Source organism: Bubalus bubalis, chromosome 4 (genome assembly GCF_019923935.1).
Source record: "Bubalus bubalis isolate 160015118507 breed Murrah chromosome 4, NDDB_SH_1, whole genome shotgun sequence".
In the NCBI taxonomy this organism is placed as follows: Eukaryota; Metazoa; Chordata; class Mammalia; order Artiodactyla; family Bovidae; genus Bubalus; species Bubalus bubalis.
In genome coordinates this window covers 31,169,493-31,192,040 of record NC_059160.1, presented here as the reverse complement: position 1 = coordinate 31,192,040, position 22,548 = coordinate 31,169,493, and the positions used below count along the sequence as shown (strand labels likewise).

Below are 22,548 nucleotides of genomic sequence, written 5' to 3'. Positions count from 1 at the left end.
GTAGTGCTCTGCAGGTATTTATTAATGTGTTTTTGAATCATCTGGGAATCTCATTAAAATGTCTGTTCTGATTCAGTACAGATGGGATGGGGCCTGAGAATCTGCATTTCTAATAAACTCCCAAGTGATGCTGATAGATCCTATTCTGACCCTTGGACATTTTGAGTAGTAAATCTTAGATGATATAAAAAGTGATAACACAAACTAAAAAACTTGAAAACTTAAAGTCTGCATGACTGGGAGAATGGCTGCTGCTAAGTCACTTCAGTCATGTCTGACCCTCAGTGACCCCATGGACTGCAGCCCACCAGGCTCCTCAGTCCATGGGATTTTCCAGGCAAGAGTACTGGAGTGGGGGTGCCATTGCCTTCTCTGGGGAGAATGGCTAGCAATAGAAATATCAGGGCGTATGGAGAAGGAACAGATGAGTTTTTCTTGGGATTGAAGCTTGATGGGTGCTGCTGCTGCTGCTGCTGCCAAGTCACTACAGTTGTGTCTGACTCTGTGCGACCCCATAGATGGCAGCCCACCAGGCTCCCTTGTCCCTGGGATTCTCCAGGCAAGAACACTGGAGTGGGTTGCCATTGCCTTCTCTGATGGGTGATGCTATCTACCTGTAAATACTTCTGCAAGAGAGATTGAGGTTTGGGCATCTGACATTTGGACTTGATAGTCATATGCAGAAAGGAGATTTTGTTAGTAAATGAGAATGAAATATATAAAGGAGTTTGTAGGTAGAAACTTAAGAAATAGTTACTCCCTTTAAAGAATAATTAAAGCAAGAAAGAGCCAGAACCATGAATGTAGTATTTTCTACTGTTTAGGAGAGGAGGAAGATAAAAACTAAGGACTAAAGATTACCACCATATCTAGAGAAAAATCTTAACATTAAAGATTAGGTTTTAGGATTTCATAAATTAATTTCAAGGGATTGTAGCAAGTTCCAAAGAAAAAGCAATAGAAAAAAGAAGACTATATTTTAAAAGAACTCATAACTGAAACCCAGTTATTAGGTTATCCTAACAAGCAACGGAGTAGAAGGGGATGACAGAGGATGAGATGGCTGGATGGCATCACCGACTCGATGGACGTGAGTTTGAGTGAACTCCAGGAGTTGGTGATGGACAGGGAGGCCTGGGGTGCTGCGATTCATGTGGTCGCAAAGAGTCGGACACAACTGAGTGACTGAACTGAACTGAACAAGCAACTGGGCTTCCCTGCTGGTTTAACAGGTAAAGAATCCACCTGCAATGCAGGAGTCGCAGGGGATGCGGATTTGATCCCTGGGTTGGGAAGATCCCCTGGAGGAGAGCACAGCAACCCACTGCCACTCCAGTATTCTTGCCTGAAGAATCCCATAGACAGAAGGAGCCTGACAGGCTACAGTCCATAGGGTCGCAAGGAGTCGGCCATGACTGAAATGACTGATCATTCATCAATAAACAACTAAAATGTCTTTTTTCCCCTTTCCATACCAAACACACACAAAGGTTCTAGAAAGAGGGACAGGAAAATAAATTGCCAATCAAACTGTGTTTTGAAATTATGATTTTAAGAAAAAATAAATTAATGTGCTTTGTCTATAACAGGTTCGCTAATGAATTCATAAGCAGATGTTTTACGTCAAAGCTGCCATTTTCAGCATAATACACACAAGTGAGGAGAATGGCTTTGACATGTTATCAATATTCTAGTCTTATCAAAAGTAACATGCGAGAAGGTAAGTTTGTTCTAAAAAGGCATTGACTCCCAATCAAATGTTTTTGTTAAATCACAAAAGTTAAAGAGTTTTACAGGTCTAAACCTAGAAATGGGCTAAAAAAGAAGTTGCTTATTTGATTACAAAACAGTTGACATACAAAAACATTACCTTTTATTCTGCTGACATGATGACCTGGCAGTGGCTATTGGACAAATTGGATCCGAAACCTATTTTTCCTTCATTTAAAAAAAAAAAAAATTGGAGTGTAATTGCTTTACAATATTGTGTTAGTTTCTGCTGTACAAGAAGAATCAACTGTGTGTATTCACATATCCCCCTCCTCTTGAAGTTCCCTCTCTCTCACACACACACCCGCCCCCCCGCATTCCATCCCCTCTGTCATCACAAGCACTGAGCTGAGCTCCCTATGCTGTGCGTCAGGTTCCCGCCAGCTATCTATTTTTTACCCACGGTGGTCTACGTATGTCAATCCCCATCTCCCATTTTGTCTCACCGTCCCCTTCCTCCATATGCCTCTGTCCACATGTTTCTTCTTAACGTCTGGTCTTTCTTCCTGCCCTGCAAATAGGTTCACCTGTACCATTTTTTCTAGATTGCATATACATAAATATGTGATACTTGTTTTCCTTTCTGCAACTTTTTTAAAAGGCATATTTAATGCAGATAATTTTGTTCATATCACTGATGTTATCTGAATTCTTCCAGTCGACTTCAGGGTGCCCAGGCCCAACTTAAACAACACTGTCAAAGTTTAAACTGCATTCTCACAAGATCCGTGATTACTGTGTTCACACACACAACAGCACCTACCTTTAGAAACAAATTGTTTAATTTATGCATTTTAAAAATTGAAGTATAGTTTATTTACAATGTTATATTAGTTTCGGGTGCAGGTTATATTAGTTTCAGGAAATTCTCCAGGCTTCTCCAGGGGGTTTTCCTGACCCAAGGATCGAACTAGTGTCTATTACGTCTCCTGTACTACAGGCAGATTCTTAACTGTCTGAGCCACCAGAGAAGCCCTTCAGATGCACAGCAAACTAACATATATATATAACCTTTCTCAGATTCTTTTCCATTATAGGTTATTTCAAAATATAGTTGAATATAATTCCCTGAATATAGTTCCCTGTTGTCTACAGTAGGTCTTTGTTATCTATTATATATATAGTAGTGTGTATTTTTTAATCTGAAATTCTTCATTTATCTACCTTTCCCCCACTCCATCCACTTTGGTAACTGTAAGTTTGTTTTCAATGTCTGTGAGTCTATTTCTTTATTAAGTTCATTTGTATCAATTTTTTTTTTTTTTTTTAGAAATCACATATGATGTTTGTCTTTTTCAAACAGCCCCTATCTTGGGAAAGATTACCTGGACAATATGGCTATTAAGATACTCAAAGATAGAAATTATCTCTGATGAAAGAATAGAGGATTTTGGTACTGGATGTTGAGGTCACTGGGTTTAATTCCTACTTTGTTTTGGCTTTATTCTCTGTGAAGGCCAGTCAACTCCATAGGCCAGTTGTCTCATAAAGGGGTGGAAGAAGTTAACTCCCCAAAGAGCTACCAGCTTTAGGAGATTTAGGGCACTGAGAAGGCCCACTATCCAAAATAAAACTCCCCACTCATTGGCCAATGGCTTTACCTTTACTTAAGCTTTGAAGCTCAAGAATCTCTTTCCCAAAACCATATACATACAAAACAAGTGGAACGGTCTAGGAGAGGACATGGAAGGGCCAGCTGTTTTGGCCTAGTCAAATAGAGGTGACCTTTTAACAGGTCTTGGTAAAGGTAAGGCCATGGAAAAGTGTCAGTTGAAGGATCTGGGGCAGATGCTATGTCCAACCTCCTACATGGATACAAGAAGCAGAAACACAGAGGTTGGAACCTTTTAGCCCAGAGGAAAAGGTTAGAAAGATGTTGTTTAGTCCTTAAGTCGTGTCTGACCCTTTGTGACCCCTTGGACATCAGGTCTCCCTGTCCTTCACTACTAGAAAGATGTACTGGATATTTAATAATGGATTCAAGACTTGCAGTTCAACAGACAATAGTCAAGATTTGTGGTTCAATGATTGGACGCAACACACTTATTGTGTACCTTAACTGATAGGTTTGTCCAGTGGCTTTTGGCCTTACTAAAGTTTATGATCAAAACACTGCTGACATTAAGTGAGTTTACGTCATGAATACTTAAATATTATATATTCCTTCCATGCTGAGAAAAAAATTAAGCATTCCTCCACCAATTTCTAAATTCACTGCTCACTTTGTTTTACCTGAAGCCTATTTCTGATTATAATTAAACAATTTGGAAATGAAAGATGTGATGATCCTTCTATAAAAAAGAAAATTGCATATTCAGTTCAGTTCAGTTCAGTCACTCAGTCATGTCCGACTCTTTGTGACCCCATGAATTGCAGCATGCCAGGCCTCCCTGTCCATCACCAACTCCTGGAGTTCACTCAAACTCACGTCCATTGAGTTGGTAATGCCATCCAGCCATCTAATCCTGTCGTCCCCTTCTCCTCCTGCCCCCAATCCCTCCCAGCATCAGTCTTTTCCAATGAGTCAACTCTTCGCATGAGGTGGCCAAAGTACTGGAGTTTCAGCTTTAGCATCACTTCTTCCAAAGAACACCCAGGACTGATGTCCTTTAGAATGGACTGGTTGGATCTTATTGCAGTCCAAGGGACTCTCAAGAGTCTTCTCCAACACCACAGTTCAAAAGCATCAATTCTTTGGCGCTCAGCTTTCTTCACAGTCCAACTCTCACATCCATACATGACCACAGGAAAAACCATAGCCTTGGCTAGATGGACCTTTGATGGCAAAGTAATGTCTCTGCTTTTGAATATGCTATCTAGGTTGGTCATAACTTTCCTTCCAAGGAGTAAGCGTCTTTTAATTTCATGGCTGCAATCACCATGTGCAGTGATTTTGGAGCCCCCCAAAATAAAGTCTGACACTGTTTCCACTGTTTTCCCATCAATTTAAAACACAAGTTGGGTTATTGTACAATGCTCAATTTTTAGAATTTCATAATAAAAATACATCTGACCATTGTTATGGATTGAAGTTTTGTTCCCTTCAAACTTATACGTTGAAAACTCAACCGCCAATATGCTGGCACTGGGGGTGGGCCATGGGGAGGTAGTTCAGTTTAGATGAGGTGACCAAGATGGGATGCCTCATGAAGGGATTAGTGTCCTTATTAGAAGAGAGATGAGAGCTCATTCTCTTTTTCTATGTCATGTGAGGACACAGTAAGAAGGCAGTTGTCTGCAAGCTAGAAAGAGGGCCCTCCAGGAACTGAATCTGCCAGAATCTTCATTTTGGACTTTCCAGAATCCAGAACAATCAGAACTAACATCTGTTGTGTAAGTTGGTCTGTGGAATTTTGTTTTAGCAGCCCAAGTTGAGACAACCACCAATTAATAGAAAAGTACCCTTTTATTGAGAAGTAAGACAAGTGTATTTACAATATTCAATTGTTAGATCATATAATCTGTGGGACTTTTAAAAGCAGCAGTATTCCAGGAATTACAATGTATAAGGGGAAAAGAAAAACATTCCAAATAGGTTTCTGTTACAGAAAATAGATTTGAACAATGCCAGAAACACTTAAGGCTAAGTAGTATTAGACCTTTTCTTCCACCTTTGTAGCAATAACTAATGCTTTTTTTTTTTTTTTTTGTCACAGACAGAAGACTAATTTTGGAAAGGAAGAAACAATATGATGTACAGTGTTTTCTGTCAGAAAACAAGTTATGTTTAAAAGTAGAGCCTCATCAATGGTTCTAAGAAACATACAATGCTGCCAAGCAGTCCCAAACTCACATTTGATAAAACTGAAAACTGCTCCAAGCCTCTCATTCTTATTGGGAGATTATCACATCCTTTATACACTTCTGTCTAATAATGTTTTCTGAAACAAGATTGTTTCAGAAAAGAGATCTCTGCTACAGTGCAAAGAACATTTTGATAGAAATTCATGTCTACAAAGGAGTTAAATAATACAGATGCTCCTTACATTAACAGATACTGTTCTTGCTCTAAAAAAGGTAGACTTATCTAGCCACTGTTAATAATATGGGTCAGTCAAAAATATGTATAACAGAGTCCCACAGGGCAACTTATATGGCAAGTATATAGATATTTGACACTCTCCAAGTGAGGATAGTACTTTTTTGAAGAACATTAGACAACAAAAGGTTTCTTATCATTCCATGAACTATTGAGGTAGGAGTCTCATTTCATCAATATCATCTATGTTCACAGATTATATCATAAGTTGAATGCCAGTACCGAAAAGACAGTAATCCACAAGGCTGAACCGTTAGGACTATCTACCAAGTCGTTCTTTCTTTAGATGAGCAAGGATAGGACTTCCCTGTGCATCAAGAGACTTAACTACTAGTAACATAGGCAATAATGTATCTTGTAGACATGTTTCTAAATAAAAATCACAAATTTCAATTATGATTTTATGTATTAAAAAGCTTTGCAACTGTTAAAAAAAATGAGCAAATAGTACAATCATTAGTAGTAAAACAAATAGTACTATGACTCTTGAAATGGCTTCCTACCTCTACAAAAGGGTGCCTCCCTGGAAAACTACTACTGAGGAAACACCCACAGCTTCCTACCTACTGCGCATCGAGCAGCAACAGGGAGAAAACAACACATCATTTTTGTAGTGTCATGTTTTTCAGAACTATAGCCAGTTTAATTGCGGTAAAGTAACTTTTGCGTGTGAACTCAGATATTCTCTCCATGAATTCAAGATGAAGAGCGAGTGTATGAAACACACATTATGCATACTGATTTTTATATTAGGAAAAAGCTGAAAATAAGGGAAAAATTGGCTTCTGTGAATAGCCCTTTAAAAAACAGCTGTAAACTTAACCTTATAACATGTTACATCTTGAAGTAAAAATTACCAGTAGTTATTCCAATGTATGAAAAGCAAAATAATAAACCACTGCTAAAATTAAAAAAAAATAAAAGGAAAAACTGGATCATGACATGGAAAAATCTCACTTGGGTTGTATCACTTAGTATCTTAAAGAACAAACCATTTAGTGAAACAAGCTTTGTAACAGACTGTTTCATGGCCGAGATGGCTTTCTGTTAAATGCTCATGTGTCATGAAAGATACAGACGCTCAGATGAGAGTCCCAAGGAATATCAGGATTTCCAGAGTGTGTTGCTGAAGGAAAAAGTGCTGAGTGAGCTGTAACTTAGAAACTGTAAGCTAGTAAAGAATGACCTTTGCAACATTACAACAAAGAATATCTAGGTCGGATTTTCATCTGGTTTTAAAATATTAAGATTCAGAAGAACCATGAAAGTTTTATTTTAACCATATTCTTACCAAAAAAAAAAAAAAAAAAAGGGATTCATACATCAACACTGGGTTTTCCTGGTTTTAATAGATTAAAATGACATAATCCAATCTAACTCATGCATCATTTTCAGAGACACAGTGCAACTGGAAATATTTTTGCCATTGCAGTGGACACTTCTAAAAAGCAAATGCCTATGGATATGCTTGCATCTTGAACATAAGAAGGAAAGAAATAGGGATTACAGTCCTCTAAGGATGGCTGTGTTTTGCACATTGTGGAAAAATAATAAAAATGGCCTTTAAAAGTTTCAATATGCATATAACATAGATTTCACCTCCTTCGGTTTGCTTGCTGACCTCTTAGATGACTTGGTTAGAAGCCTGTTTTCATCGCTTCTTTGTTAACTGTTGTTGGTACTTTGCAGGCTATACGTTTTAAACTTCTGTAAAGAACATTACAAGCTATTTCAGGTAATTTAATTTTGTGCTGAATATTCTTCAAAGGGTTTTATAAATAATACAATATTTTAAATGAGTCTTCAATTCAATGGTTGTTATACCATATTGTTGCTTTCTCCGACTTTATCTACAAACTGCAAGGAGAAGAAAAACAGAGAGTTAAAAGAAAGCCTAGAGCACTTAAAAATATCACATCAACACTTTAAATGTTGATTTAAAAACCCAGCTTTGTAAGATTTGTGGAAATTTAAGGTATGACTGACAATGATTAATCCAGTACTACTCACCATCTTCTGACACATAAATATATATAAAAAATTTTTTTTCTACAAGTTTTTGCATGACATGTTATACATATGACTTTAAAAGTGCAACACGAGAAATGCAACACAATGAATTAAAAAAACTGGATAAAATGAAGTTAACGCTTCTAGCTTAACAAAAGAAAAATTAAAAAAAAAAAAAAAAGCTGAAATGTCAGCCATTCATGCATTAATGAACCCAATAATATTATTTCAACTGACCATTATTGTGGATCTCTTCTGGGCCTATGTAGTCTTTGAACAAACAGATTTAGCTCCATTAAGTTCAATAATTAACAACAGCTATTGACTAAAAATACTTTAAATGTGTATTCTGGACTTCAGACTGAAAGTGGCAATGACATTAAAAAGAGACTTAATGATGCAAGCATAAATCGATAATTACAGAACATAAGTTTTAACACACAGTAATGTAAGTGGTTATTTACTTGATTACTCCACCCCAAATATAAAGCAATTGGGCTTTCTTCAGCATTCCAGATGGTGATGCAAACACATGTTGAAACAAATTAATTAGTGAAGATATTAAGTTACATAACCCAAGTGGCTACAATACTATCAAAATGTAGCAATCATTTAACCCCTTGTTTTATGTCACTATTCATACTTTTACTTAATAATAAAAAAATAATAATATTAAGAAATGCTTATTTATTTTAATGAAGCAATAGTAGAAAACAAAATTTATAGCACTGAATGTTCATTTATGCAAATACTGAAGAATCCTTAAATTAGGGACATGATTAATAAGTACAACTCTATATAACTAGAAGTTTTAGTACATTCAAAAGACATTCTAAGTATAAACAACAGTGACTATTGTATGAGTTTGGGGATTAATGCAAATGAAATCAGGATATACCCCTATAAGCCTAGGTCCCAACATTTTATATTATTGCAAATAAGTGACTGGCACTCATGGATTCATTAGAATTTTATGACAAATTCAGGTGGAGAGAAAGCACATTTTCTCTCTAAAGGTGACTTCAAATATCTAGGTTATCTGAGCTGTGAGGTTCTGACTCTAAAACTGAAATGAGATCAGGCTTACAGTGGTACCTATTCCTTGGTGGGAAAGCCATCCTTTAGCTCTTTGAGAATTCAATACATGCTATGGAGTATCTCTAGAAGCATCTATGCAAATCTGCAAACATCTGTAAGAAGTTGATGGCCTGCCCTGGAGATACAGATTTGACAAGACTGTTCTAACTGTGGACAGAGCTGGAAACAGAATTTTATCATCTGACTCTCAGTATCACAATGCTTTATTTAATTGTTTCAACCCACTCCATTTGGTGATACAGTCTAAGAGAGAACCTATTTGTAAGAAATAATGGTGTTCTTTTATATTATTGCTTCTAAAATTAGAGCTCTTATAAAAGTTAATTGAAAGGTGCTTTGAACTCTCAAAGAGAAAGGTAGCATAGCAATCCAAGTCACATGAAAAAAGGAAAACAACATTAAATGTGGATACAGTGAAACCAAATTTCAGGTTTTATAGGTTTAGTAATGATTATATTCTGTTATTCATTGTAACCACAATTTATGTGATGCAACTGTTTATATCATAATAAAAACATATCAATCATGTTATCAATTCCTCAAATTTCTAAAAAAAGCATCAGAGAACAATTATTTATCTTTAAAATTTTTATTTTATTTAAACAATTTAAAAATTGTAGTTGATTTACAACATTGTGTTAATTTCTGCTGTAAAAGCAAAGTGATTCAGTTATACATATATATACGTATATTCTTTTTTATATTCTTTTCTGTGATGATTTATCACAGGATGCTGAATATAGCTCTCTGTGCTATACAGCAGGATCTTGTTTATCCATTTCAAATATAATAGTTTACATCTGCTAACCCCAAACTCCCAAACCATTCTTTCTCCCAGAGAGCACTTATTTTAATGGTTGAAAAAAATATGTTGCTAAATATAGGATTACTTACCGATCTAATTCCAGGTAAGTTCAAGAGTGATCCAAGGACTGGCACTCTTCTAATAAAGCCAACAACCACAGGAAAGAAGCCCCTGGGAGAGGGGGAAAAGGTCTTAGAACAAACAGATTCTCTATCACCAAAATCCACTGTTAGCCACATAAAAAGAAATTTTGTTAAAATTTTGAACTTTTAAGCAACTTCAAAATTCAGTTACCATTTCTTCCCTCTCCCTGGATGTGATCCCTTCTTTAGTTGTGCTCTGTAACACTCTGCATGCACATCTATAACCACATTACTACTATATCCCACCAGTTCCTTTACAGTCTATTTCATGGATCAGAAATGAGAGATTCCTTAAAGCAGATTTGGCACTTGATATACCTTTCTTGAATAAATAATTTAATCAACCGTACTTAAAAGTGTTTTCTCACATTGCAAACTATTATTTACTTGGTAAGTGGCATTCATAAAATATTAAATGATCAAAACCTCCCATAATGTATTTGGTCCAAAATTTTTTAACATCTGCACACACTAAAGAAAGCATCATCAAGTGGCAACTGTGCAGTATCAGGTTCTACACGTTAAAATGCTGGATTGATCTATCACTGGTTGGTTGATGAAAACAGCAAACAGAGACAGAGTGCCTTGAGATGCCACCAAAGTAAATTTTATAGCATTGAAAATGCTTTACAAGTTAATTTATACCCTGACACAAGCAATCATCTGCACTTGATAAACACATCTGGGTTTCTGTAATAATTATCTGACATAATGGTTTACTGAAAGAATAAAATAGTTGACTTACCTGAACAAGAGAAAGAATCCATAAATTTCAAAGATCATGCCTATCAAAGGCCAACCAATCAGGACCACAAACACACCACCCAGGAAAAATCCTGTAGCTTTCATTTTATGTTTCTGGAAGAAGAATCTGAATGTTCTTTCTAAACCAATCACAAAAGCCAAGCCAGCCACAAATAAAACCTGCAAGAGAAGGAAAATTCAACATAGTTAAGCAGTTAAATGCATTGTTTATGCTTGAAAAGGAAGGTCAAAGCTAAATTCGATAAATGTTTAAGACATGTGCGTTTTAACATGGCCAATTGGCCAGAGAAGGCCACCGATGCACTCAAGAGGCAGAACCATGTTAAAGTGGTAGTTACATCCCTCTCTGCTCAGCCCTCTTCTGTTGTGATCAGATGAAGAGAAGCAAGACAAATGAGGCATTGCCCACGGGTGTCTGCACCTGCGGTGCTTTCCCCAGGTTTAGCTAGATGGCGAAAGCTTTGTCAATTAACAAGATGAGTCGCAAGGTGAAAGAGAGTAGGTGCCTGTAAAATATCAACTGAAGGGACTCCCGGTTCTGAAAACTTTTATCAGGACCGACAGCAGTTCCTACAGATGGGCGAAAATCTGACATGGCCCATTTGGTAGTAGAAGAAATCACACAAACCCAGGAGGAAGATCCTAGTTTTATTAATTCCAGAAGTCTGGGAGCAGCTGATATGAAATACAGCTGTGCCTTCTCAAATATATTCTGTATGTTTTCAGACAACGGACAAGAGATGGTGGTCAACTAAAAATTTGTTTTCTCCCAGGTTTTATTGCCAAACACTTGCCTTTCTTCATTACTGTACTTTGGTGAAAAATATTTCACACAAATATTTATTAAGCCTAATGTTTAAGTTTCACATTCTGAGATGCCAACGCTGTTGATGTTATTGTTTATTAAAACATTAATTCTGAACAATTTTGTTATCCTTTATATTTTCCAGTGTCCAATTGAAAGCCCAATGTTAATATACACTTCAAACTATTCCATCCTTACTCAATGACTTTACGGCCCTCTTAGGAGGGTTACTGGGCTTCCCTGGGGGCTCAGACGGTAAATCTCTGGGTTGGGAAGATCCCCTGGAGGAGGGCATGGCAATCAACTCCAGTAGTCTTGCCTGGAGAAATCCATGGACAGAGGACCCTGGCTACAGTCCACGGGGGCGCTAAGAGTCAGACATGACTGAGCAACTAACACTTTTTTAAAGAGGGTTACTAATTTCTAGGGCTCTTGCACAGCCTTCACCATAGAAAAGAGAGTATACATTCCAAATAAACAATATACACACCTTTCTTAGCAAGCCAATTATTAATAGAGGTATATATTTTAAAGGTTGAAGTGGTTTTAAAAAACTCTTCATCTTATGCTATTGAAGTGAATTTTAAATCTCAGGTATTTCAAGTCAAAACAACATTAACAAATTTACCAAGACATGGGGCTTTGAAGTCATCTACTTCGAACTACTCAGAGGTAGTCTTGATTTTACTCTATTGTAAATCACATACCAAAATATTTAACCAAGCAGTTATGGGATTAGAAAACCTCATTAAGTGTTTACCTTTTATTTAAACAGTAAGCTTGCAAGTTTCATTCCTGATGGAAACAGAAAATGTAACAGGAATCTTCATATGAGTAACAGTGAATTATCTTCCCCCAGTTTTACAGCTGGCAATAATTCATTTGTATTAAGTTAAAATTTCATTATGAATGTAGTTAAAATATATGTTGAAACACTCACATTTCCAATAGCCAGTAGTGCTTTGTCAAAAAAGAGGATCATTCCAAAGAATAGGAAGAACACTCCAAATCCTGTTAATCCCATTCCAATTTCTGCAACATAAGTCATACAGTTAAGGGTAGAGCAAAAGTAAAGTTACATTCAGATTCCTGTAAACTAGGAAAGATTTAGTTTGTCTTTTGACTGATAAGGAAACATGGGTCCCAACACTGCAGGTTAACTTATGATGACGTTCTTTATGAACTATAACAAATTAAATTAACATCAGAAAATTACTCTCAAATTTAAAATGAGTTAAGAATTTCTGCTCCTTATACGAAACAGAGGACTTCTCACAAACATACCCATAATAGAGAAAGATGAATCAGGATTCTAAACCTTTGGTTATGTATTTTTTTCCTCCCAAGAAACCTTCTGGCTTCAGACATAAGTATATGGGTTTACTTTTACTTTGTCCCCTCTTCTCCTTTTATGTTCCAGGACTAGTATTTATATGCACAATACCTGCAGTTTCTTCTTAAAATGCTTAACCTACCAGAAATGCTACAGGACGTCAGTACAACAGACTTCACTCTATTATGCGCTGCTTCTCACAATGGCAACACGAGAGATTTTGAGAATCAAGTAGCTGTCTCCTCTAAAAGTTAATATTCAGAAGGTGAGGCATCACTTTGATTTCCTGATGGTTTATTATGCATTTATCTACTGTAAGTCTCTCTCAACTATGCACCTATTCACACATTTAGTCTGAGTCCTAAAACCATCTCTCCAACACTGTTTTACCTAATATTAACACTCTGGGTCTTTACTTCTTCACTCAGAAACAAAAAATTGTTGATCAACTCCTAGATGTTGGCAATTGTTCTAGGTACTGAGTATAGAGTAGTGGAAAGTATAAGCTTTTAAGGCTCTGCTTACTCTTTATATAAAACTAACAATTTTATTGCCTTTACATTCCCTAGACTTATCTGTACTTCTAAAGAGTCTCAACTTTTTATGGTTACAGTTGTACTAATCTGTTAATGTTACAAAGCACAATCCATGTAATTACTTCCTTGCTCATTTTAGTTTTGCTTGCAGGAAAACAGTCACCAATCCTTACTTTACCTAGCAGCACTACCTGTAGAAAATAATGGATCTGAACTGAAACTGCCATATTATGGGAAATACAATTTTATATACGCAGTAGTGATTTCTGATCTGTTACCTCAGCTCCAGCAAGCTAAAATCTAAGTCACAGCTCCTTAAAAATTTAAGCCATGTAAAATGTTCCAATGAGTTAAAAATTTACGTGTCTTCTTCAACATCCTTCACTTTAATTTACAGTTAATGACTGCCTCCCATTCCAGCTACCTTTTTCTCTGAGAGTTAGACTAAAAGAATTCAGATTCAGTCCAGTTCAGTCACTCAGTTGTGTCCGACTCTTTGTGACCCTGTGGACTGCAGCACACCAGGCTTCCCTGTCCACCATCAACTCCCAGAGCTTACTCAAACTCATGTCCATCGAGTCGGTGATGCCATCCAACCATCTCATCCTCTGTCGTCCCTGTTTTCCTCCAGGCTTCAATCTTTCCCAGCATCAGGGTCTTTTCCAATGAGCTGGCTCTTAGCATCAGGTGGCCAAAGTATTGAAGCTTCAGCATCAGTCCTTTCAGTGAATATTCAGCACTGATTTCCTTTAGGACTGACTGGTTTGATCTACTTACAGTCCAAGGGACTCTCAAGAGTCTTCTCCAACACCACATTTGGAAAGCATCAATTCTTCGGTGCCACTCAGCTTTCTTTATGGTCCAACTCTCACATCCATACAAGACTACTGGAAAAATCATAGCTTTGACTATATGGACCTTTGTCAGCAAAGTACCTGTCCATAAATACACTGCAAAGTGTATACCATGGACATAAATTCTCATGAAAGTTGGAGGCTGATACTTTCATGCTTAAATGCTTCAGGAGAACTTACCAAAATAACTATTCAGATGTCAGACATAATTTCTGAGAGAAAAATATGGACAAATGAACAAGTAACAATACGTTAAATAACTAGCAGTTAAGATTTAATCACTGGCAGCTGGGTTACTTAGTTCAGTTCAGTTCAGTCGTGTCCGACTCTTTGCGACTCCATGAATCGCAGCATGCCAGGCCTCTCTGTCCATCACCAACTCCCGGAGTTCACCCAGACGCACGTCCATCGAGTCAGTGATGCCATCCAGCCATCTCATCCTCTGTCGTCCCCTTGTCCTCTTGCCCCCAATCCCTCCCAGCATCAGAGTCTTTTCCAGTGAGTCAACTCTTCCCATGAGGTGGCCAAGGTACTGGAGTTTCAGCTTTAGCATCATTCCTTCCAAAGCAATCCCAGGGCTGATCTCCTTCAGAATGGACTGGTTGGATCTCCTTGCAGTCCAAGGGACTCTCAAGAGTCTTCTCCAACACCACAGTTCAAAAGCATCAATTCTTCGGCGCTCAGCCTTCTTCACAGTCCAACTCTCACATCCATGCATGACCACTGGAAAAACCATAGCCTTGACTAGATGGACCTTTGTTGGCAAAGTAATGTTTCTGCTTTTGAATATGCTATCTAGGTTGGTCATAACTTTCCTTCCAAGGAGTAAGTGTCTTTTAATTTTATGGCTGAAGTCACCATCTGCAGTGATTCTGGAGCCCAGAAAAATCAAGTCTGACACTGTTTCCCCATCTATTTCCCATGAAGTGATGGGACCAGATGACATGATCTTCGTTTTCTGAATGTTGAGCTTTAAGCCAACTTTTTCACTCTCCACTTTCACTTTCATCAAGAGGCTTTTGAGTTCCTCTTCACTTTCTGCCATAAGGGTGGTGTCATCTGCATATCTGAGGTTATTGATATTTCTCCCGGCAATCTTGATTCCAGCTTGTGCTTCTTCCAGTCCAGCGTTTCTCATGATGTACTCTGCATATAAGTTAAATAAACAGGGTGACAATATACAGCCTTGAAGTACTCCTTTTCCTATTTGGAACCAGTCTGTTGTTCCATGTCCAGTTCTAACTGTTGCTTCCTGACCTGCATACAAATTTCTCAAGAGGCAGGTCAGGTGGTCTGGTATTCCCATCTCTTTCAGAATTTTCCACAGTTTATTGTGATCCACACAGTCAAAGGTTTTGGCATAGTCAATAAAGCAGAAATAGATGTTTTTCTGGAACTCTCTTGCTTTTTCCATGATCCAGCGGATGTTGGCAATTTGATCTCTGGTTCCTCTGCCTTTTCTAAAACCAGCTTGAACATCAGGAAGTTCACAGTTACTTAAATACAACCCATTTCTATTTTTTTTAACAAGTCCTAATGATAACATAGACATGTTGAAATGTTTCTTCAGAAAGTAAATTATATGGCAATAAACATACTATATGCTGAGAATTTACAATGAATTGGCCATTATGAAGTGCTTCACATCTCTTATAGAACTTAATTCTCCCAGTAATATTGCAAGGTAGGTATCATTATAGCATCTTAGAGATGGAGGAAACTGAGGTTTAGAGAACTGACTTCATTTGCCCAAAGTCACACACCTGGTTAAGCATTTGAACTCAGGTCTATTCAAATCCAAAGTCCCTGTGCTTAACCATCATGCCATACTGCTTCCCAAAGGATCCCCCTCCCCCCAGTTAAATACATCAGATTAAATGAAACTCTAGGGTATTGGGGTATGCTGAACTTCTGGGAGAAACATCTTTAGGTGATTTAAGTTTAATATAATCAGCTTGTTACTAACATAATGTCAGTTATGTTATTAAAAACTACAGTGAAAAAGAAAGACAATATATATGGTTTTACATTTAATGAATGAAAGTGAAAGTGACATTGCTCAGTCGTGTCCGACTCTTTGAGACCCCATGGACTGTAGCCTCCCAGGCTCCTCCATCCATGGGATTTTCCAGGCAAGAGTCCTGGAGTGGGCTGCCATTTCCTTCTCCAGGGGATCTTCCCGACCCAGGGATTGATCCTGCATTGCAGACAGACGCTTTACTGTCTGAGCCATGAGATGTCTAAACAAATGTCCTAATTCCTTTGGCAAAACTGGGGGGTTAAAAAGTATTACTGGCTCCATGTTTCATGTGGGCAACTTAAGACTCAGATTAGTAACTCATCCTTGATCACAGAATCGGCAAATATAGGTGTGTGTGGAGGGGGACGGGTGCTGAGTGGGAGGGGAGTGTGTGGGGTTTGGCTAGAATTCAAATCTAGTCTTGAGGCTCCACAGCTTATAACTATATCACGGGAACTGAAACATTCCACTGCTTTACCCAGTACAGTCCAGCAAGAGAGGGTTGCCGCTAACATTTTTGCTGAAACACCAGCAGGTTATTGCCACATAGTCCCTAATTTGAATGTGTCAAAAGACTCAAACTGGCCTCGCTGTTCAGCATGAACAGCACGTTTATTTTACTGGGTTTGATTCTGATGGTGAGAGGGCAGCTCCAAGTAGGGTTGAATAACCAGAGGGCTTGTGAATACATAGGCTTAGGGAAGAACTGGAGGGGAGAAAATGGAACAGTGAGGCCAGTTTGAGCCTTTTGACCCATTCACATCAGCGACTATTTGGCAATAACCTGCTAGTGTTTTGGCAAAAATGTTAGAGGCAACTCTCTCTTGCTGGACTGCACTGGGTAAAGCAGTGGAATGTTTCAGTTCCCAAGTTATAAACTGTGGAGCCTCAAGACTAGATTTGAATTCTATCCAAACCCCACACCACTCCCCTCCCACCTAACACCCGTCCCCCTCCATACACACACATCTGCCGTTTCTGTGATTAAGGATGAGTTACTAATCTGAGTCTTAAGTTGCCCACATGGGATGGGAATACCAGATTACCTGACCTGCCTCCTGAGAAATCCGTATGCAGGTCAAGAAGCAACAGTTAGAACTGGACATGGAACAATAGACTGGTTCCAAATCAGAAAAGGAGTATGTCAAGGCTGTATATTGTCACCCTGCTTATTTAACTTATATGCAGAGTATATCATGAGAAACACTGGACTGGATAAAGCACAAGCTGGAATCAAGATTGCTGGGAGGAATATCAGTAACCTCAGATATGCAGATGACACCACCCTTATGGTAGAAACACCAATACAGTATACTCACGCATATATATGGAATTTAGAAAGATGGTAACAATAACCCTGTGTACGAGACAGCAAAAGAGACACTGATGTATAGAACAGTCTTATGGACTCTGTGGGAGAGGGAGAGGGTGGGAAGATTTGGGAGAATGGCATTGAATCATGTAAAATATCATGTATGAAACGAGTTGCCAGTCCAGGTTTGATGCACGATACTGGATGCTTGGGGCTGGTGCACTGGGACGACCCAGAGGGATGGTATGGGGAGGGAGGAGGGAGGAGGGTTCTGGATGGGGAACACATGTATACTTGTGGCGGATTCATTTTGATATTTGGCAAAACTAATACAATTATGTAAAATTTAAAAATAAAATAAAATTAAAAAAAAAAAAAGGAAAAGTGAAGAGGAACTAAAGAGCCTCTTGATGAAAGTGAAAAAGGATAATGAAAAAGTTGGCTTAAAGCTCAACATTCAGAAAATTAAGATCATGGCATCTGGTCCCAACATTTCATGGCAAATAGATGGGGAAACAATGGAAATAATTACAGACTTTATTTTCTTGGGCTCCAAAATCACTGTAGATGGTGACTGCACCCATGAAATTAAAAGACGCTTGCTCCTTGGAAGAAAAGTTATGACCCAACTAGATAGCATATTAAAAAGCAGAGATATTACTTTGCCAACAAAGGTCCATCTAGTCAAAGGTATGGTTTTTCCAGTAGTCATGCATGGATGTGGGAGTTGGACTAAAAAAAGCTGAGTGCCAGAGAACTGATGCTTTTGAACTGTGATGCTGGAGAAGACTCTCAAGAGTCCCTTGGACTGCAAGGAGATCCAACCAGTCAATCCTAAAGGAAATCAGTTGAATAGTCATTGGAAGGACTGATGCTGAAGCTGAAAGTCCAATCCTTTGGCCATATCATGAGAAGAAGTGACTCATCTGAAAAGACCCTGATGCTGGGAAAGATTGAATGCAGGAGGAGAAGGGGACGACAGAGGATGAGATGGTTGGATGGCATCACTGACTCAATGGACATGAGTTTGAGTAAGCTCTCAGAGTTGGTGATGGACAGGGAAGCCTGGTGTGCTGCAGTCCATGGGGTCGCAAGGAGTCGGACACGACTGAGCAACTGAACTGACTGAAAATAAACGTATTCTCTTGTGCGTTATTAAAGCTTCATTCTTCTTGCACACGTGCATGCGTGCATGTGCACATGCACATAGGCATGTGTATTTTTAAAGCACAATCTGATTAAAAAATCTAATAAAAGTAATTTATCTAAAATCAAAAGCTTATTGTAGAAATTTGACAAGGAGAGATATTCTTAGTCCAATGACAATCACCTTAAGCACTTTGATTTCTTATTTAAGACATTTCAAGGCAGCGCTGTCTATGCCCTTTCAAAAAGAGAAAATGTTATAATAAAAACTCAACTCAACATCATGGTAGAATTTAGGCAATGTGACATAATGAAGTAAAGCTTTAGAGGTAGCACGGCAACTGCCCCACTCCAGCCTCCTCAATAAATTTTGTGGGTTTTTTTGGGGGCGGGGTACTCGAAGGGATTACAGAATTCCCTTAAAAAGTCATGAATTGCTTTTTTACTATGACCAGTACTTGATCACTGTCTCCCAGAATCGGGATCCCAGAATAATCTTGGTAAGTCACTTGAATGATGGCCAACTCCTACAGTTGAACACACACACAAACACCAGTTGAAATCCGAAGAGCTTTTGGTCCACTAATCATTTTGTATTCTCATCCATTATCTATTTAAAACATTCAGCAAATGAGCAGCAAAGAGTTTAATTTCCTCCTCTTCATCACTGTAATGAAGTGAGGAGAATGCTGCCTATTCTGCCCATATTCCAACCCAACCCCCTCATTCTGGTTTTTGGAAGGATGTAAATTAGGAGAATCTATATGCCCAGGGTAAGTAAATAATATATATATGTAATAATCACAGACTCAGACAGGAGTATTAACAGATAGGAAAACTACGTAAAGATCAAGTACCTCCTCTGAGTAATTAGTAGTACTATTAGAAATAAATTCTAGCAATTTATGTATAGTATTCTGCTAAATTCTGGGTTTCAGTCAAGAGGACCAGAGTTCTGCCTCATAACAAAAATAGGCTCTGAATATTCTACCCAATCTCTCAAAAAATCAATGCATAATTCTAAAGAATAAATATCTACTGTTGAAACTATTTTTTGCTATGGGAAAATTTCATCCCTCTAAGATAGATTTCAAATAAACTTAACATCAAGTCTTCTTAGATGCTAGCAGGATACAGTGAAAAGAACAAAGATTTTTGAGCCTGCAGACCTGGGATCAAATCTTGTTTCTCTCGCTTTCCTCATGATTATACACTGGATTTCTTTTGAGCCTTCTTTAATTTATACAAGAGATATATTCTTCTTTGCTTTACAAGGCTCTTAGAACTAAAGAAAACATTTTACACGAAAGCACATGGTAAACTGATATGAGATGCTTTTATATAATCGGTAGTTTTATTATAACACTAAACCAAACCAAACCAAAACAAAAAACCAACTCAAACACAAAAACCTAGAAACAGAAAAGGACACTGTATTTTCTCTGATCAGAACAGATACACCAAAATGGGCACTCAAGGTGCAGACCCAGTTCAATCTGAGGAAGGGAGGGACCCTTCCTGGGGTGGCAGTGTGTGCAGGAGTTATAAGCAGCTTGGTGAAGTTCAACTTAGTCAAGACTTGAATCCAAACCTTACGACTTCACTTTAAAATAAGCCATTTTTTTGCTGGAGAGGGTGTGGAGAAAAGGGAACCCTCTTACACTGTTGGTGGGAATGCAAACTAGTACAGCCACTATGGAGAACAGTGTAGAGATTCCTTAAAAAACTGGAAATAGAACTGCCTTATGATCCAGCAATCCCACTGCTGGGCATACACACTGAGGAAACCAGAAGGGAAAGAGACACGTGTACCCCAATGTTCATCGCAGCACTATTTATAATAGCCAGGACATGGAAGCAACCTGGATGTCCATCAGCAGATGAATGGATGAGAAAGCTATGGTACATATACACAGTGGAGTATTACTCAGCCATTAAAAAGAATACATTTGAAAATATCATGTATGAAACGAGTTGCCAGTCCAGGTTCAATGCACGATACTGGATGCTTGGGGCTAGTGCACTGAGATGACCCAGAGGGATGGTATGGGGAGGGAGGAGGGAGGAGGGTTCAGGATGGGGAACACATGTATACCTGTGGCGGATTCATTTTGATATTTGGCAAAACTAATACAATTTTGTAAAGTTTAAAAATAAAATAAAAAAAAAAATAAAGTACCTCAAAAAAAAAAAAAAAAAAGAATACATTTGAATCAGTTCTAATGAGGTGGATCAAACTGGAGCCTATTATACAGAGTGAAGTAAGCCAGAAAGAAAAACACCAATACAGTATACTAACGCATATATATGGAATTTAGAAAGATGGTAACAATAACCCTGTATACGAGACAGCAAAAGAGACACTGATGTATAGAACAGTCTTATGGACTCTGTGGGAGGGGGAGAGGGTGGGAAGATTTGGGAGAATGGCATTGAAACATGTATAATATAATACATGAAACTAGTCGCCAGTCCAGGTTCAATGCACAATACTGGATGCTTGGGGCTGGTGCACTGGGACGACCCAGAGGGATGGTATGGGGAGGGAAGAGGGAGGAGGGTTCAGGGTGGGGAACACATGTATACCTGTGGCAGATTCATTTCGATATTTGGCAAAACCGATACAGTATTGTAAAGTTTAAAAATAAAATAAAATTTAAAAAAAGAAAGAAAGAAAAAAAAAAAGCCATCTTTAAAGGAAGTTCTATTTTTTATTCCAAGACTGTTAAATTCTTAAAAATCTTTAAAATTCAATTAAGTTATACAGAATAAAAAAAAGGCATGGCAGATAAAATAAAGTGAGATTAAAAAGACTATCACTACCATCAAAAGACAGGAAGCACAGGGGTGGCAGATACGTAAATACAAAATTATTAACACTGACAAAAAGGGGTAGAAAACTACCCCTTTTATATTTTATATTGAAAGGGAAATTTTATATTGAAAGAAAACAGACAGCAATATCAATCTTAGAGATAAGATAGGCTGGAGAACTCAGTGGCAGACAGAAAGATGCTAAAATAATAAAACATACCACAAAGCACAACATACAATATTAACGAAAGAAGTCGTTTAACTGAACACAAAGTTTACGATTGGGAAGACAGCAGCCGGTAGAAAAGTGAAGCTATTTCAAGGGATTTTTAAAAGGTTGCTTCCAGTGGTGGCAAAAAGCAAATACTCAAAATATTTAAGCGTAAGCACATTTCCAAAAAGAGCCTATCATGGATGACATTTAAAACACGGCCTCCAAACCACCAGCAGTAACTTGTAGAGGACCCCAAGTATGTCAAGTGCAAAAATATCCCCAAGAGTGGGCCGCTGGCATCGCGCATCAAACTTTCTCTCGCGGCCGCCCGCAGGAACAAAGCGACCATCTTCCTGAGAGTGAGAGCGGCGCGACCCCCGCGCGCTCGGCGAAAGCTCCCCCTCCCTAGCTCGGGCGTCTCCCCAGACCCCACTGACTCTCCCCTCCCGCCAGGTCCGCAGCCGCAAGTCCAGCACCCGGCTCCTCCAGGAAGCCCTCCAGGGTCCCGCAGTCCTAGCTGAGTATTGCAGGCCACCGCCCCCATCGCGGAGCTTCATTCATTGACCCGGGCAAGCGGAGGGGAAGGCGGGCGAGACCCAGACTGAGGAAGGTGTGTGCGGGGCTTGAGGCGGGGCCTCGGGGCAGGTGCTTACTCTGTGTGTCCGTTAACGAGATCATGGCTGCAGAGGTGAGGGCGGCGGCAACAGCACCTCGGAGCGCCCTGGGTGTGGAGCGAAGTGGAGAGAATGAAGCCGGGAAGCAGCCCAGGCGAGAGCCGCCACGTCTTCCGGAAACACGCAGCCGCCCCCACCCTAGGTTCAAACCCGCTTCCTATTGGCTAGACCTGCTCCCAACATCAACCAATAATATCTGGTCTTGTTCAG

The 22,548-nt window shown here is 38.7% G+C and overlaps 1 protein-coding gene across 1 annotated transcript; it reads right to left on the bottom strand.

The window, feature by feature from the left end:
- Positions 1-5,157: 5,157 nt before the first annotated feature.
- Positions 5,158-22,474, bottom strand: GOLT1B (golgi transport 1B). The gene is made up of 5 exons (XM_006067635.4): positions 22,318-22,474; positions 12,376-12,467; positions 10,611-10,789; positions 9,812-9,893; positions 5,158-7,666 (listed from the first exon to the last, which is right to left on the bottom strand). Exons 1-5 carry the CDS (start codon positions 22,340-22,342, stop codon positions 7,628-7,630), a joined length of 417 nt encoding a protein of 138 aa, XP_006067697.1. The 5' UTR covers positions 22,343-22,474; the 3' UTR covers positions 5,158-7,627.
- Between the last annotated feature and the right edge of the window lie 74 nt (positions 22,475-22,548).

What these genes read in the sequence shown, in the direction of transcription:
- GOLT1B (XM_006067635.4), bottom strand. Translation starts at nt 22,342, where the DNA reads ATGATCTCGTTAACGGACACACAGA. An exon ending in CACTACTGGCTATTGGAAAT is followed by an intron (nt 10,790 to 12,375) that starts GTGAGTGTTTCA and finishes CTTCTCTTGCAG; the next exon opens with GTTTTATTTGTGGCTGGCTT. An exon ending in GGATTCTTTCTCTTGTTCAG is followed by an intron (nt 9,894 to 10,610) that starts GTAAGTCAACTA and finishes CCCCTCTCCCAG; the next exon opens with GGGCTTCTTTCCTGTGGTTG.